Below are 15,853 nucleotides of genomic sequence, written 5' to 3' on the forward strand. Positions count from 1 at the left end.
GCTTTCACATCAACCCTTTTAAAAACCCAGTCCCAGATGCTGTTCTCCCACGCTCTGGAAACAGACACCAGGCTTTCCTCATCACCTTTTCCTCATCCTGAACCAGCAACAGCTGCATCATGAGACCATGCCCCAGGAGCATGAAAGGTCTTAATTCTGGAGAAATCAGTAAACCGGTTTGGGAAACTTGGCACAAACAGGAACACAAATAAAAGAATGTACAAGAAACACAGTGATCTTTTTGCAATTCTTGAGTTTAATTACTTCAGCATGTGGTTTTTTTTGTCATTCAGTCTTCCCCTTTCCATTGCAATCTTTCTTAGGAAAGTTGCACAAATACTTTTCCGGACCTGTACATAAACCAGACACATAGATTTACAAACTTTTTTTTTCTTTTTGCAATTTTTGTAAGCCTTGGTTTCTTAGCTTCTTAAGAGAGAAAGTGTATTAAAACCCCATGATGCACTCAGACCCAATACCTGACAGTGAGCTGCGCTGAGGGGAGATGACTCTGAGACAGAGGAACAGGACACTAATCCATCACAGAAATTACAGTCCAACCAGTGCAGGGAGTCAGAGGCACAGATCAACCTCCCAAAGAACTCTGTTGTCTGCATGGTGCTGTCACACCAGAAAAGCCTGGTTTTCACTAATTCACACTTGGCAAAACTCTGGCCTTTGGGAAGGAATTAACAAACCAAACCTGACCTGGGACAGATACAACATGCTCACCTCCCCCTCTCCCTTCAGCTCATGAAAACTTGAGACTATTCAGCCCTTGACCTCAACAAGTCAGTGAAAGAAAGACTCTGAAGGCTTGAATAAGACAAACTTGACAAAAGGCAATTCAAAAGATGGAAATGAGAAGGGTCACGAGGTAAGAACAGGTACAGAAGCACAGAAATGAAATTACACTGAAGATGTTACACACTCAGGAGCAGGACCTTCCTCTGCAACTCAGATTTGACAGTGAAGCACAAATCCAATGAAGTTGGGCCAGCACAGGTAACATGCATTATCTAGCAGGCTTCAGAATATCTACCTTGGATTCTCGAATATAGAAGAGCTCAGCACTTATTAGATCAGGAACATTAGAGAGAACAAAGCCTGCAGGTAGCCTGAATTCCTAAAACTGGAAAAAATTTAAAGTAATTGTGCTGGCAGGTGATATTATCCAAGGGGGTTTCTACCTGCATCCAGACCTCTTGCAGCCCCAGCAGTTTGCTGTCACTTCAGCACAGAGCAGGTTTGTGTGGGCTGGTGGAGCTGTGACATGCTTGGTACCAGCACACACCCTGCTGCTCCACTGACACTGGGGCTGGGCTCCACAGTGCAGCTGCTCAGAGAACTTGGGAAACAGTGCCAAAAGAAACTTTGGGGAATGACTTTTTGGTGAAGTGGACACTAGTTTATGTAAATCATTGTCAAAAGACTCAGATGCATCTGGTTGATTTGGCTTTAAGATTCCACGGGCAGAAACTGCAGCGTGAAACCTGAGTCCATACAGGGGCAGGGAACAAAAGCTGCTACCAGCAGAGACACCTTAATGTGAGTCAGTGCAAGGCACCCCAGGGCTCCCCTTCTCATTTCAGGGACAGCTGCTGGCCTTTGCTAAACGTGAATCAGTCCTAGTGACTATCTCCAAGGACACACAACCTGTGAACTGGGGGCAGGTTACCCCGGAACTGCCATGCAATGTGCATGAGAAATCAGCACTACACAGGAGGGCAAGCACTTCCTACCACAACTCCTACAATCCAGGGCAATGGATGTGTGCTAGCATGTTAAAAAATAATACTCCACAGTTAAATGTCATTTTCCATAGGAAAAATGTTCCCTAAACCTAGGAGCAAATCTAGGAGTACGAAAGTAATCTAAGCAGATGCAAACAATCGTAGCCAGTAACTATCAAAAAAAGAAATCTCAAATTAAAAACAAAATTTAAAAACAACTTAATTTCAAACAGTAGGCAAGCCACCTATTGAAGCAGGCTCTCCAAAAAGAGTAAAACCCAGGTTTAAAATATTACACACCACATTACTATCCAGCTAATAAAAACAAACACCACCCCCCAACAAAAAAACCCAGCCAAACTTTACAAACAGGATACAAACAGATTTCCTCTTGCAATAAGAATATTGGATAAAAAGTTATGGAATACACTGTGGTATGTTTACAGGGTTGTTGTTCTTCCCCTCTGTCTGGTGCCTTCACTCCACCAGCTCTTGTTGTTGTTGAGCTTGTGTTCAGTTCTACCAGATGTGCTCCCTGCTTGCAGCAAGAGAACTTCCATTTGTCTGTGCAGAGCAGGGTCCCCAGGAAGCAGGTGAGGACCCAGCTCACACTTGTTGCTGCTCCACTCCTTTGGTGGTTATTCCATAGCATTAAGCTGGTTACAGATGTTCTATGAGTTCAGGAAATTTCTATCTCAGAGGCCTCATCTATGAAGTTAGCAACAGGACTGAGAAGCAGGAGTGGAAATAGTTTATACTCTCCATTCCCATCCTCTGGGAGGACAGGTGGATCACCCACTCCCAGAGTGTCCAGAGGCTCGGCCTGGCTTGCTGGAGCTGCAAGTGGCACCACAGTTCCACTGGCTGATGGAGGCTGGAGAGCAGGTTTCTCCTCCAGGGGAGGCAGCAGAAAGTCTTTCGGATCCTCTGCCTTCCCTGCAGCTTCACCTGAAGGCAGCTCTTCAAATAAGGAAAGCAGAGGGTTGGCCCTGTACTGGATCAGCTGCATATCTGAGGAAAAACAAACAGTTCAAAGTGTTTCACCAACTGAAGGCTCTTACTCAAGGCAAGGAAACCTGGAGAGGTTGCTTCAGACTTGTTGCACTACAGGAAAGCCCAAGCTGGGCTGGAACAAACCCCACACCCCAGGGCTGTCAGAGTGAAGCCAATGCCCCTGTGCCTGGAAACATCAGTGCCTGAAGGCCACTCCAAGCCCATGACTCTCCCAGCATGCAATGGCAGCCCTGCAGTGGAAACCTGAGCAGCTCTGCCTCTGGGGGATCGCAGCCTGTGCAGGAGATACTGCCACAAGGGCATCTGCAGATCTGCTCCCCACTGTGGCACTCGTGTACAAAGGGACACAGATGGGATCCATGTCTTCTGTGTGAAAAACCTCAGGGCATAGGATGGGCCTTTAAAGACTGAGGCACAGCTTCAAGATCAGTGAAACATCAGTCTTCACAAGAAGCTTAAGCCCAAACCAAAGAGGGAGCTATTACAGGCTACAACAATTCAATTTCAATATACAGTTTTCAAATAGACTGGAGCTGCCACAGAGCTCAGTGTTCCATCCTGCCCACCTTTGCTTCCTGCTGTTTCCCTCTCACTTGCTCCCAGACCTTCAGTGCTCTCTGCCAAGTTTGCCATCTGAAACAAAGCAGACAGAGAGTTATGACAATGTTTAACAACAAAATGGAAATCTTTACTGACTGGTTAACAGAATTAGACGTGAAAGGAGGAGGAAAGAGAGATGGAGAAATTGAGCAGTGAGCCTGTCATGGCACACAAAAGCCTGCACACAGCAGCTCTCAGAAGGAGGCACAGTAAAATACAGACAAACTTAACTTACTAAACAAAACAAGCTTTTAACTAGCAAATATTTGTTCTACCTTCCAAACCAGAAGTTTTATTATAATGGGTCTTGTTGGGATAACAGTTAAACATGATTTCATCATGTAATTGAATTCTGCAGGCACTGCTTAAACACAGCTGCATTTTATATCAGTTGTAGTCAAAGCTCTTCTGACTGGGAAATCCTAGTTTAAATATTATTTCAGGACTACAACAAAAATAACACTTGCGAGGATTTTTTTTTAAATAGTATGAATCAATTTTAGGAACTGGACCAAGAGAAGTAAGTTTGTGCTGAACTTCTGTGTATCTTCTGAGGAAATCCCACAGAGCTATGTTCAGAACAGCTTCAGTATATTGCATTAGAGTTTTCATTTAGTACTTTTCCTTTAGACAGGCATTCCAAGTGTATGACTGCACTAGGAATGTAGGACTGGAAATTATCTTGAGATCCCTCCTAAATTCCAAGAAACCAACATTGATAATTGAAACCCTGGAGTCAGCTGGATGAGATGAACCAGCAGTGTCACCCTGTGCCATCCACCCTGTTCCCACCCTTGAGCTGCATCAAGCAAGATTCAATTCCCAGCATCACATTTGTCCTCCCCACCACAGAAGTCAATCTTACTCTTACATTTTCAATACCAGGGGGAGTTTCCATCAAGTTCATATCCAGGGCTGGCAGCTCCGGATTAAATGTCTGAAAATAAAATCAGATCATATGTCAACCAATGAAGTTCTTGAAATAAAACTGAAGAGAGCTCCTGAAAGCACTGCAGGACCCAGTGAGCTGCTCCTTCCACTGAAGCACAGGGACAGTGGCACCTCCATGGGCCTTCAGCTGGGAGCTTCAAAGCTATGGCAGTAAACTGAGGTCACAGGAAGAGAAAAGGCCACCCTATTTCCCAGTGATTCCAGGAGTACAGCTAAGTTTCACTCCATAGCATCCAGATGGATCAAATACAAGGTCAGGATGTGATGGTATGTGATTAGGCTTGAGAAGGGAAAATGAGGCAATTTTTTTCCTTTTTTTCCCCTCCCTTCAGTTCTGTAGAACAGGAATCCTGTATGACCTGGAAAGACTCCCAGTATTACCTTGTACACTGTGAATACCTACAAATAATTCTATTTGTAACTATTTGCTTTTCAAGATGTTCCTGACTCTTACCCATTTCAACATGAACTAAACTAGCAGCATTTCATGGCACACCTGAGCAGTATTTCTCAGGAACAGTGAGAAGGCACTCACATCGCTGAACGCTTCGGCACCGAAGTTGTACTGCTTCCCTGACAGCATTGCTTGGAGCTCTTCAAGGCTGGCATCGATGCAGTTCAGAAAATCCTGAATTTCCTCTCTAAAAAGACAGAATTACATAGCACTGTAAGGCACAGCTGGCAGGCAGGGCCTTCTCTCGCCCCACAGGGAAGGTTGCCTACAATCCAGAATAGCCAAATGGATGAAATCACATTCCCATATCACCTTTCACTCCAGCTCTTTGAGGTACAGGTACAAGGGAAGGCTTCCTGAACAGCAAGCACAGCTACAGCTACCAGGTCAAAAAGCAGCTCCTCCTTCCATACCTACTTCCTCCCTCATTTGAGTGTCTGGTGAATGTTCTCAGGTCCCAGCCTGTACCCTGGTATCTGCGTTTAAATAAAGGTCTGATGGCTTTGCCCTGGGACAATAAATGAAAAGCAAAGGGCTGGAAATAATTTGGGCCTGAAGGAACTCCACCTACTTTGAAACATCGGCTTGTTGCCAAACTGGACATGTTTCCAGGGACAGTGGGAAGGACATGAGGGACAGTGAAGAACCTGAGAAGGCAGCTGCAGGCACAGTGCCCACACTGCATGTCTTGCTATGCCATGAAGTGCTCCTGTACTGAATTCCCTGCATGAGGAATGGGCTGTTCCAAGGCACTGCTCCACATCCTGCAGTGCCCAGGAGGGAAGGTAGAGCAGGGCCTTCAGACATGAGTGCTGGGACATCGCCCCAGACCCTCCAACCTTTGCTGACCACAGCAGAAGAGCTGCAGGAGCAAGGGTAAAAGCTCTGTCCTTGCTACAGCTCTCCTGCAGCCACAGTGGGGCAGGAACCCACAGCCTGCACCCCTGATCTGTGTGATCTGACAGGGCACATGGGAAACAGCTTTGTACAAATAAGGGGCAGAGAAGGAAAGGTACAGTGAGATGACCACCAGTACAATCCACCACCAGGAACTAAGTGCCCACAATGCCAGCCCTGCACCTGCTGCTTGGCAGCACCTGGCAGTGACAGCAGTGGGCTGACAGGACACACTGACGCACACACCAGCAGTCAGGCACATGTCACCATGAAGGTGACAAAGACACTTTCCCTTTCTCAATGTGTGATGCCAACACTTGGCTTTTTCAAGCCCTGGTAACAAAGGTGTAGAGAATTCACTTTGTCAGTGACAATTCAAAAGCTAATTCCCTATGTTGTGCCAAACAACACACCCTCCAGAACTCTGACAGCATCCCACAAGGTGACAACAGCATAACACTTTTCAGAAACAAGTTCATACCTGTCCAGCAAAGGATCATTTTGGTTTCCAGAGCTGCTCTCATTCAAGATGGAGTCAATTACTGACACAGGGTCCTCTGGAGCATTTGGCTGTGCAGTGTGGAGCTCCACAGCAGCCGTGCCTATTTCACTGGGTTTGCTGACATCGTTTACAGGAACTGATGGGACAGGTTCTGCACAACTTAACTCACTTGGCTGTGATACTTGACAAAGAGGTAAGCCAGGATCTAGAGCTGCCTGTGGCTCTCTAAAATGTGACCCAAACAGAAACAACACACAGGAGAAGTTATCAACCACATTATTATTAATTTCAGGTTTAGGATCTCAAATCTAAATAAGATTAGGCTAGTCAAGGATTCAAATAACAAACTGGTCTTTAGAAAAAGCAGCAAAGTGGCAGATGAAGAATCTCTTACTAAGCTTATACAGAGACCATGTATTAGAGCAAAACATCTCTTTTTCCCAGGCAAAAAGCAGCAATATAGTATATAGGAATTAGGCAGGAGGGAAACTCCTAACAGACAGACTCTAGAAAGAAAAAGATTGCAAATCAGATTCCATATTTTACTCTGGGCATTAACAACTAAATAGTTTTCAGTAAAATCTCTTGCCACGCAGAGAATGCCTTCCCTAGGATATGAGAACAGTATTGAAACTGGAGTTAAAACTATACATCTTGATTTGTAAGCAATCTATATACATTTTGGATTATTAGAAACCTATATATGCACTCAGGTCCCTGTTCAGTTGAAAAGTCAAGTATGTGTTCATTTGTTGAACAGACAGAAAAGCCTCAGCAAATTAAGCCTGCAATACCCATCAGCCTGACAGGCCTCCAGGGACTCCTGAAGAGACATGAGCTCTGACAATGACCAATGCTATGTGCTGCAGAAGGAAAGCCTACAACAGGCCTGTCATGCACAAATGGACATTTAGAGAGACATTCTGTTTCCCAGAATCCAGATGGATCATCAACATTGACAGAACTACCCAGTTATCAACCCAGGCATAAATACTTCATATATTTTGGACATACCTGGCTCTGCCACTTGTGTGTGCCACAGCAAGGAGGCCATTGGTGGCATTTTCCAGGGTGTCAGTGATATCTCGGATTATCAGACCTGTACCATTTCCATCCTCTTCAGCTGCACTATGTTCAGAAAAAGCCATCTGCAGATACAGCACAAAATGAGTAAACCACAGGCTCTGACCTTTTTCTCATACTGAAGCCCCATTCTCCTTGCAGCTTCTCTTTCCAGTTCACATTTCATCTGTGACCAGTTGCACTGATTTGCATGATTTTACAGCCAGAGTGTTGCTCTAAAGCTGCCCATTACAAAAGGGAGAGCATTTGATTACCAAGGTAGGGTATTTGTAGCTATGAGGAAGACTGATATCACTGTATATCATCCTGTCCAACCCACTGCCTGTGTCCCTGGGGAGACTTACAGCTTGGCCACTCTCCACAGGGATGCGGACATACTGACGACTGTACTTGGAGGGTGAAGCACCCGCAGCATCCGTGAGAGACCTGGGACAGAGCAGAGCTTTAGTTCATCCTGCCTGCCACAGGGAAGAGCTGCAGCAGTGCCAAGGACAGGCAGTAATGGTTGTTACTCCTGCCTCCCAAAAAGCCTGGCTTTTGGGAATGTGTGATGGGCAGGGTACTGCAGGCAGCCTGTCCTACACACACACACTGTGGTGTGGAAGAAGTCAGTCATGTGCGCACATTTTGAGATTTACAATTTCTGATAATTATGCACTTTGGAATTGAAAATGTATAGAATATTCCCTTCCCACCTATTTTAGTGATAAGGAGGAAATACTTATATTGTGCTTGACTGAACTTCCATCAGCTTTCTCAAGTTTGAATATACAAGTGATAAAAATACCTGTCACACAACAGAAACTGATTTATCCCTACAATTCACATCTGACACTGGTCTGGGACCTATCAAGTAATTACCTTTTTCTTTTGACCCCAACAATATAATTTCCTCGCATCAAACTTAGTATAAATTGAAGAATCTAAAAGGAAAGACAAAAGAAAACCAAAACCAAATGGTCAATTAGCAATCCTAATAATTAATTCTTAATTCAGATTTTACTATAAAATTATATGGTTACATGACAGAAATTAACAGGTATTTTAAAAACAACATTTGCAATTGTATTTTAAAGAATAAAGCAAGAGTTAAAAACTGCACAGAAAAATTAGCTCACTTTGCACAGTTGGCTTTTTTTTTGAAATGCAATATAGCAGCACAAGTCACTAGAGGATTCCAGACCAGAAACAGCTGAGGAATAAACCAGAGAAAATTTTTTCCAGCGTGCAAACTCCTACAGTTTCTGCGTTCCAAGTTCACTTCTCAAGTGGTCTAAGTGTATCCTGGTCCAAGATCTTTCACAGACTCCGTTCCATGTGCCTGCAATCTCTCAAGTTCTGGCCTCCTGTTACCATGCACTGTCTCCACACACTGACATCCTACTATGACTTTTCCTTAGTGCTTTGCTCGTGGTTCTTTACTGTGCTACTTCTGGGACACTCAGGAACTGTGACCATTTTCTTTATGCTGTATTAATACAGCCTGTTCAGCTCTGTGTCATTTGTCATTCTACATAAGCAAAGAATGCCATGAAGTATCACAGAGGCAGGAATAAGGATGGTAGCACTGAAGATGCTGCAATGGTACCTTAGACAGCAGCTTCTGTTGTTGACTGTGCTTCTGCCTTAGAACTGCCACTTCTTTCCACAGGGCCTTATTTTCTCTGCAATGCAGAATAAATCAGAAGACAGAGGATGAACAGAGTTTACTTTATATGCTCTAGTTTTACAGCTTTCAAACTTTTAGAGTACCTTGCAGAACCAATGGCAACATTCCCTCTGTGGATAACTAACCCTCAGTTAATTCGATTCACTAACAAACTCTGGGTTAACTTAACTCCATTTTCCATCAGCAGCATGAAACTCTCACTTAAAAAGGACACCCTCATCCTCTGCTGCTCCACCAATAATCTTGATCTGAGGTATTCCTTCAAAGCCTCAAAGCTGCTGAATAAGGACTTAGTGTTACACTCAGCCTGTTTCCAAACACTGATAGCCTTAGGACAGATCTAAAGGTGGTGTTCAAAGGGCTTGGCTATTTTTTTTTAAGGAACAGAGAGAGAGAAAGGTATGTCCTGGACTCTGGTTGATATATGCTGGCATACCAATGACCTGAATGAATTACCAGTACCTATATGAAGGGGATCTGAGAGAACAGAGATAGGATGTGCAAAGTCCACTTCCAGTTAGAAAGAAAACAAAACACCAATTGTCCCTCACTGCATCAAACCCTGTTTGTATTCAAAAAATGAAAACTAAAAACTACTACAGGTGCTGGCAACCAGAGTGAAATCTCAAGGCAGCCAACAAACACCCAGTCTAAATCTCCAGTCTGTAACTGAAGTACAAAACCAAACAAGATTCAGAATGTTGTGTGGGGTGGAATGGGCATTCTTAGGAAAAAATATAGCTTCACCTGTTTCCAGTTCAAATGAAACCCATATTTAGCCAATCTCCATCAGATATAAGCAACATTCAATGCATAAGCGCCCCGAAACAGCCGAGTCTACCTCTTCATGTTAGCCAGCCTGACATCCATGTTGTTCTGCTGCTCTCTCATCTCCTGCACCTCAGACAGGACTTTGTGCAAATCCTCTGTGCAGACCTTGAGATCCTCAGTTCTCACTGCAGACACCTGGAATAGGTACACACACTTTACTACAAACAGTGCATGCTCCTTGGTGCAGGGAGAGTGCAGCCAGTCTGCAGGGCAGGACCCCATACAAGACCAGGTAAGACTGCAATTCTTACGTGGCACAAAACACCACAACTGCTACAGGTGACAATCCTTAGGACAGGCTGCACTGTATGAACAAAACAGATGCCAATGAAAACGTGAGATTAGCACTTTGTACCTGGAGACAGTAGATTCGTGACTGTAATTCACAATAAAAACCACTGACTGCAAAGGGCATTCCCTGGGGGTTCCCTGCCAGGCCTGGTGACAGTTTGCCCTCTAGTGACACAGAGTGAACACCAGCCAAAAAAACCCCACACCTGATAGTGGAAGAACAAGATGATCATATTCCTTCTAGGTGTGGGTAAGTGTGCCAGCAAAGGAGTAACCAATTTCCAGTAAGTGACCAGGAGATGAAGGTGTCTAGTTAGATGCATCCTACTCAATCCGAAAATTTATCCCACACCAGTTGAATTGCAGAGTCCCCTATTGGTGTTTCCTCTGCTACCTCTCTGCTCAGTGACATTCCAAAGTTATGGAGACTTGTCTGCAGAAGGAAGAGTCCAAACAGCTCTTCTGCTCACAGCACAATCTGTGAATGCTGCTGCTGCTTCAAACGATGGTGGAAAAGCCATCAAAGAGCAAAAAGTTCACCATCTCCTTCCTGCACTTCTGTATTAAACAGTTCCTTCAGCAATTCTCTCTGCAGCAGAAGCACTGTTGGCTGCAACACAATTCAGGACTTTTTTGTGGACATAATTTTGAACATCATTTTGCCAAATACTGACTATAATTGAGCCACATGGAGTCATACCAGATGTCCCTCCCAACCTACAGCCTGCTGGGAGTTTTCTTGTTACTCTGCTAAATTCCAAGGAGGATGTGAAAGCCTCTCATGTGGATTCCATGGGGGAGATGAAAGCACCAATGTGGTATTGGCCTGCTGAGGTGTGAGATAACTTCTGTGCAGGTTGGCTCACACATCTTGTCTTCCAAAGGGGAGTGGAATGGTCAGAAATGAACCAATGGTGTTATAAACCAACATCCCATCCCTTTGTGCTGGAACAGAACACAGCTGTTGTGCAATCACTTCTCAGACATGACTAACTACTTTCTTGACACAATCCCATGATGCAAAGGATGCACTGAAGGGTCTGACAGTTCTCCTCCCTGTCTGCAGTCTAGATGCTCTGCTGTTTGCTGCAGTTAATAAATTATGCTAATGTACACAGGGTGCATCCCAAATGGAATTCAAGGCTGTCTGATTTCTCTTCACATCACCCCTCTGTGGGAAGACAGCCAAAAGTTGTAGGAAGTGGGTGGAAATTCCAAATGCAGCCAGCTGGCCTCCAAAAAACCAAGAGCCAATATAAATTCTGCCCAAGTACAAGGAACTGCTCTTCAGAGTCCCCAACTGGCTAATCAGGGTGTCCAGTCCTTGGGTGCTGAGGCACTGTCACAGGCTGTCCAGGGAAACTTGACTGTCCCATTCCCATCCCTGGTTGGATGGGGCTTGGAGCACCCTGGTGTGAGGTGTCCCTGCCCATGGCACTGGGTAGAATGAGATGAGCTCCAAGGTGCCAACTCAAACCAGTCTGGTATTCTGTGAAGACTGATAGGGTGTCTGCACACCAGCAGAGCTAAAAGTGAAAGGGAGGAAGTAAAGCAAGTCCTGCATTCAAACCAGCATTCCAGACAGAGGCTTGAAATACAGTTTAGAGCCAATACTGGAATATGGCCCCATTCCAGGCAGTAGAAGAGCAAGGAAATTAATGACGGCTTTACAAAAACAATCACTAACATTTCCTGTGCAACAAAGAATCTCTCTCACCAACCTATTCAACACTTCACACGAATATCCTTGGCACTGAGCAGAGCTTTTGTCTTTCCATCTAGAACACTCCACCCAGTGCACCACCCCTGGGACACATGGTGCCACACCTGACGTCAGGGTGCACCTGCCCTGCCAGGCGTGCAGGCTGGGACATGCTGGGCACAGCAGCAGGGGGGGACAGGCCCCAGGCAGTGCCACTCCATCGATCCTGGCTCCCAGCAGGGGCAGCTCAGTGAGGAATCAATCCAAACATCATTGTGCCTCTCCAGCCTATGCTGGGCTTTTATCGCCCTGGGCAATGCAGCCACACCTGACAACAGCCTAAAGAAAAGATCCTGCTGTTCAAATGTCAACGTGATGTATCATGATACTCTCTTCCTCAGGATATGATGGGCTGTAATGTGCCAATAGAGGATAAATATCTGTGCAGAAACAGGTCACACAAGGCCTGAATGGACAAAAGAAAAGCAGAAAGTGCTCATAAGGATGTAGCTTAGTGGCAACACAGTTTTGGAGGAGCAATATACTTTAAGCAAACTCATCCAAATGAACTGGATACTGATGTCTTTGCTAATTTTTAATGAGCGCCAAATGGGAATTTTTTTCTTTTTGCTTCTTTTACTTTGTGCCTTTCTCAGAGCTGGAGATGCTGACAGACCTGCAGACCATGCTAAGCTGCAATCAGAGATATGAACTCTGTGGAGAAGGGCTGTGGTTTGATGCTCCTACCTCAGTTCAGAACCAAGAGCAGAACAGGTTTTGTCTAAGCACTGCCACAAGGAGGCCCAGCCAAGCACTGGCCTGGCATGGTGAGGGAGCTGCCTTGGTTCCCATGGTATTTGCTGGCTGTGTTTGGAACACCCATATGAACACCTGATAAGCCACTTTTTGTAACTAAGTGAAGTAAATATGTGCTTAGACTGTACCTTGCGCTTGATGTTCTCCAGTAAATGTGCCTTCCCTTGCTTGAAGAAAGGGTGCTGGAACTCAATGACTGAGCTTTTTTCTGCTGTAATGATACCATTCTCCAGAGCAATCACCTTCCTGAAACCATCTGTGGAGAGGAAATCAACAAATCAAATCATTTCTTCCAGTTGAAAGCTGACTTGGAATACATACAGTTTAAGAAAAGTCCAGTGCTACCAAAACACCCACTGCACTACAGTTACTGGGGGCAGAAAACATGAAAAATAGCCAAGGTAGCCTTTCCTGGTGCTCAATGATTTCATTGCTCTGATTTTCACAGCTAGAGAATATGTCCACTGTCTGCCCCTGGCAGGCTGCACATGGAGCTGCACAGCAGAGGCCAGCCATGACCAAACCATCACAGCCACGTAAAAGCCTTCATAACAGTTAGTTAGAAATTAGATTTATTATGACATCTTGAACAGAATCATGTCCCAGTGGATGCAGAGGAGTGGTACACTTTCCCTTTTATCCCTGACAACCACGGTCTACAGAATAAAGCAAGGCAGAGAAGTTAATTCCTTGCCTGCCTATGCAAACACCTGCAGCAGAGCACCTTCTTCATACTAGACTGCCTGCACAAAGTAAGGTATTGCCAGTTCTATTTCCATCACTGCTCAAACACCACAGGGTAGAGATGCATGATTCAGCTGACAGGCCAGTCCACGTCTCTCCTCAGTCAAGGTTTTAATACAATTAATGCACTCCAATCATTATTAGAAAGCCAGGATAGATCCAGCAGGAAAAGGAGGCTGCCACTACATTGTATAGCTACATTGGAATATTTGCTCTTTTTTTTCATTTATCCTGGCTACAAGGGAAGAGGTGATTGTTTCTTTGGATTATCCTCTGTCACTCAGTGATGGATCTTACAAACACAAGCACAGGACATGAACAGAAGCATCTACCCTCTATCCAGAGACTAAACAGATGTGATACAGGTTACAAAACATACACAGGCATCAGCTAGAGAGATCAGGCAAACCTACTGGGCAAGGACAGAGAGCTCCTCCCTCTCAGTCTGAAATTCTAAGGGAGCACCTCCTGTGCTGTTTCTCCTCCCTCCACTGGTTCCTGAAGCTTCTGCAGTTATTCCTGTTGGTTGCTGCAGCCCTGCATGCTGCACTGGGCCCTTAAGCCACCCTCACTGCACCCCTCTGCCTGGCCACACTGCACACATGCTGTGCAATGCTGCCACACGATGCTCTCAAGTTGAGCAGAGAAAACATAATGAGAAATGTAGTGCAGGACTGCTCTGGTTCCCACACAGCAAAGCAGGCAACAGCAGTGGCAGCCCCAAAATCCAGTCAATTTTTTTTTTTCACATTTAGGTGTAAGGATGCACACACAGCCTCCTCTCCCATGGGTACACACCTGTTTGCTGCAAGAGCCATGCTGGAGCTCAGGGAACCTCACGCTACCTCTAGGCACCAGCACACGTTCTTACAGCTGTTACTCAAAAGGACTTGGAATTAAAACACAAAAACCCAACACTAAACCACGCTCCACCATCAATCTTTTCTTCTGCAAAGCAAAGTTAAGGCCAGGGCTCAAGTTTTTGGGGATGAAAAACTTGCCAAGTCCATTTGCTTGTTTAAAGAAATGCAAACCAAAGCCCATTAGCCATGAACTTGGCAGACAGAGCGCAGAGGAAGCGCTGATGCTTACACATGTTGAGCTGCCGTATGAAGCTGGAGATATTGTTGTGTTTGAAGTACTTGGGGAGCAGCTCCTTGGCAAACCTCTGCTCATCCAGAATGCAGAAATTCTCGCCATTCTAGGAAACAAGCAGAAGTAACAGTTAGTGAATAAGCACAGCTTTTCTAAGGTGTTGCTCTTTAGTGAAGATCATAAATCAGCAAAGACTGTTTTGACAGCAGAGAAAAGCAAAAGACTTCACCAAATGAACTGTCTGTGGGAACACTTGGGACTGGACTAAAAAGTTTGAGTTCAAAGACACATTTACATAGAACACTTACATTGAACAGGGAATTTTCTTAAAGCCCTGACACACTCATCTTAATCCAAAGCAAATTTTTTCTAAAAGCCCGCTCCCTTTGTCCCCAATAAACATAAGCATTGCACAAGCCAAATGGAATTCATGCCACTAAAGAGATTGCATCTCCTTTCATCAGCCTGCCCAGCTCCTGACAAGATTCTTCCATTGTACGTGCTATGTCATCACTAAAAATAACCACGTAACGTTGCTCAGTTACCGAAAGTTCAGACAACACAACCCAGCGGTGACCAGGGGTAAGTGTGACACCAGCAGTGCCAGATTTTTAATATGCTCAAGACCAAACTTCCTGGAAACAGGAAGAGCTTTTTGCATCACTTTTATATTGTTCATGAAGAGGACAAAAATACTGCGTTTCTTTTCATCTTTGTCTTTGTGAAGGGCAAACGGCTGGGAAAAAAGTGGAGAAAAACCCTAAGGATTTAAAAACGACAGGGAACAAAACTAAACACAGTGCGCGTCGGGGTGCCTGGTCAGTGTGTCCGTGCCCTGTGCCCGCGGGGCACGTCCGTCCCCGCTCCGGAAGGAAAGCGGACAGTTAATGGCTCCTGACAGCGTCCTTGCCGCGCTCGGAGCCGCTGAGCGGGGATTCGGGGCTGTCCCCGGGGATGTCCCGCTGCGCCAGCCCCGCAGCCACCGCGGGCCGCACGCGGGGGGGGCCGGCCAACGGGGGAGGGCCCGGGCACGGCCCCGCGCACGCCGGTCCGCCCGCACCCCCACGAGGAGGGCGGGGAGGCGGGCTGGGCACGCTCCGGGCAGCCGGGGACGCTCCGCCACCGCCCGCCGGGCTCCGCAGCCCCGGCCCGGCGCCCCCACCACCCTCGAGTCCTTCGCGCGGGCCTCCCCGGGCCGGGCCCGAGCGGCCGCCTCACCCTGCTCCAGCAGATGACGTCGTCGCTGTCCGGATCCTCCAGCAAGGCCCAGAGCTTGGCCAGGAAGCCGGGCACGGCGCCGGGGCCGGGCGCGCCGGGGGCGGCGGGGCCGCGGGGCAGCGCGGGCGCCTCCCGCATCCTCGGACCGCGACGGGCCGCGCCAGCGGGGACGGGCCGCGCGCCGCCGCGCGACGCACCGAGGGGCGGGACCGGCGCGCGGAGCGGACGCTGATTAGCGGGAGCCGCCAGACCC

The 15,853-nt window shown here is 46.4% G+C and overlaps 1 protein-coding gene across 1 annotated transcript; it reads right to left on the reverse strand.

The window, feature by feature from the left end:
* Positions 1 to 236: 236 nt before the first annotated feature.
* LOC118698690 (heat shock factor protein 3-like) lies at positions 237 to 15,743 on the reverse strand. Its single transcript, XM_036402171.2, has 13 exons — positions 15,601 to 15,743; positions 14,380 to 14,488; positions 12,672 to 12,799; positions 9,745 to 9,869; positions 8,823 to 8,898; positions 8,096 to 8,157; positions 7,579 to 7,660; positions 7,166 to 7,299; positions 6,131 to 6,376; positions 4,834 to 4,939; positions 4,219 to 4,284; positions 3,314 to 3,380; positions 237 to 2,744 (listed from the first exon to the last, which is right to left on the reverse strand). The coding sequence occupies exons 1-13, from the start codon at positions 15,736 to 15,738 to the stop codon at positions 2,413 to 2,415; spliced, it is 1,671 nt and encodes a 556-aa protein (XP_036258064.1). The 5' UTR covers positions 15,739 to 15,743; the 3' UTR covers positions 237 to 2,412.
* Between the last annotated feature and the right edge of the window lie 110 nt (positions 15,744 to 15,853).

The sequence above is a fragment of the Molothrus ater genome, chromosome 14 (assembly GCF_012460135.2).
Source record: "Molothrus ater isolate BHLD 08-10-18 breed brown headed cowbird chromosome 14, BPBGC_Mater_1.1, whole genome shotgun sequence".
In the NCBI taxonomy this organism is placed as follows: Eukaryota; Metazoa; Chordata; class Aves; order Passeriformes; family Icteridae; genus Molothrus; species Molothrus ater.

Excerpts from the sequence above, each read along its gene's own strand:
- LOC118698690 (XM_036402171.2), bottom strand. The coding sequence starts at position 15,738 with ATGCGGGAGGCGCCCGCGCTGCCCCGCGGCCCCGCCGCCCCCGGCGCG. Across the intron at positions 14,489-15,600 it reads ACGTCATCTGCTGGAGCAGG|AATGGCGAGAATTTCTGCAT; the intron begins GTGAGGCGGCCG and ends CTTGTTTCCTAG. Across the intron at positions 9,870-12,671 it reads TGGAGAACATCAAGCGCAAG|GTGTCTGCAGTGAGAACTGA; the intron begins GTACAGTCTAAG and ends TACCTATTCCAG.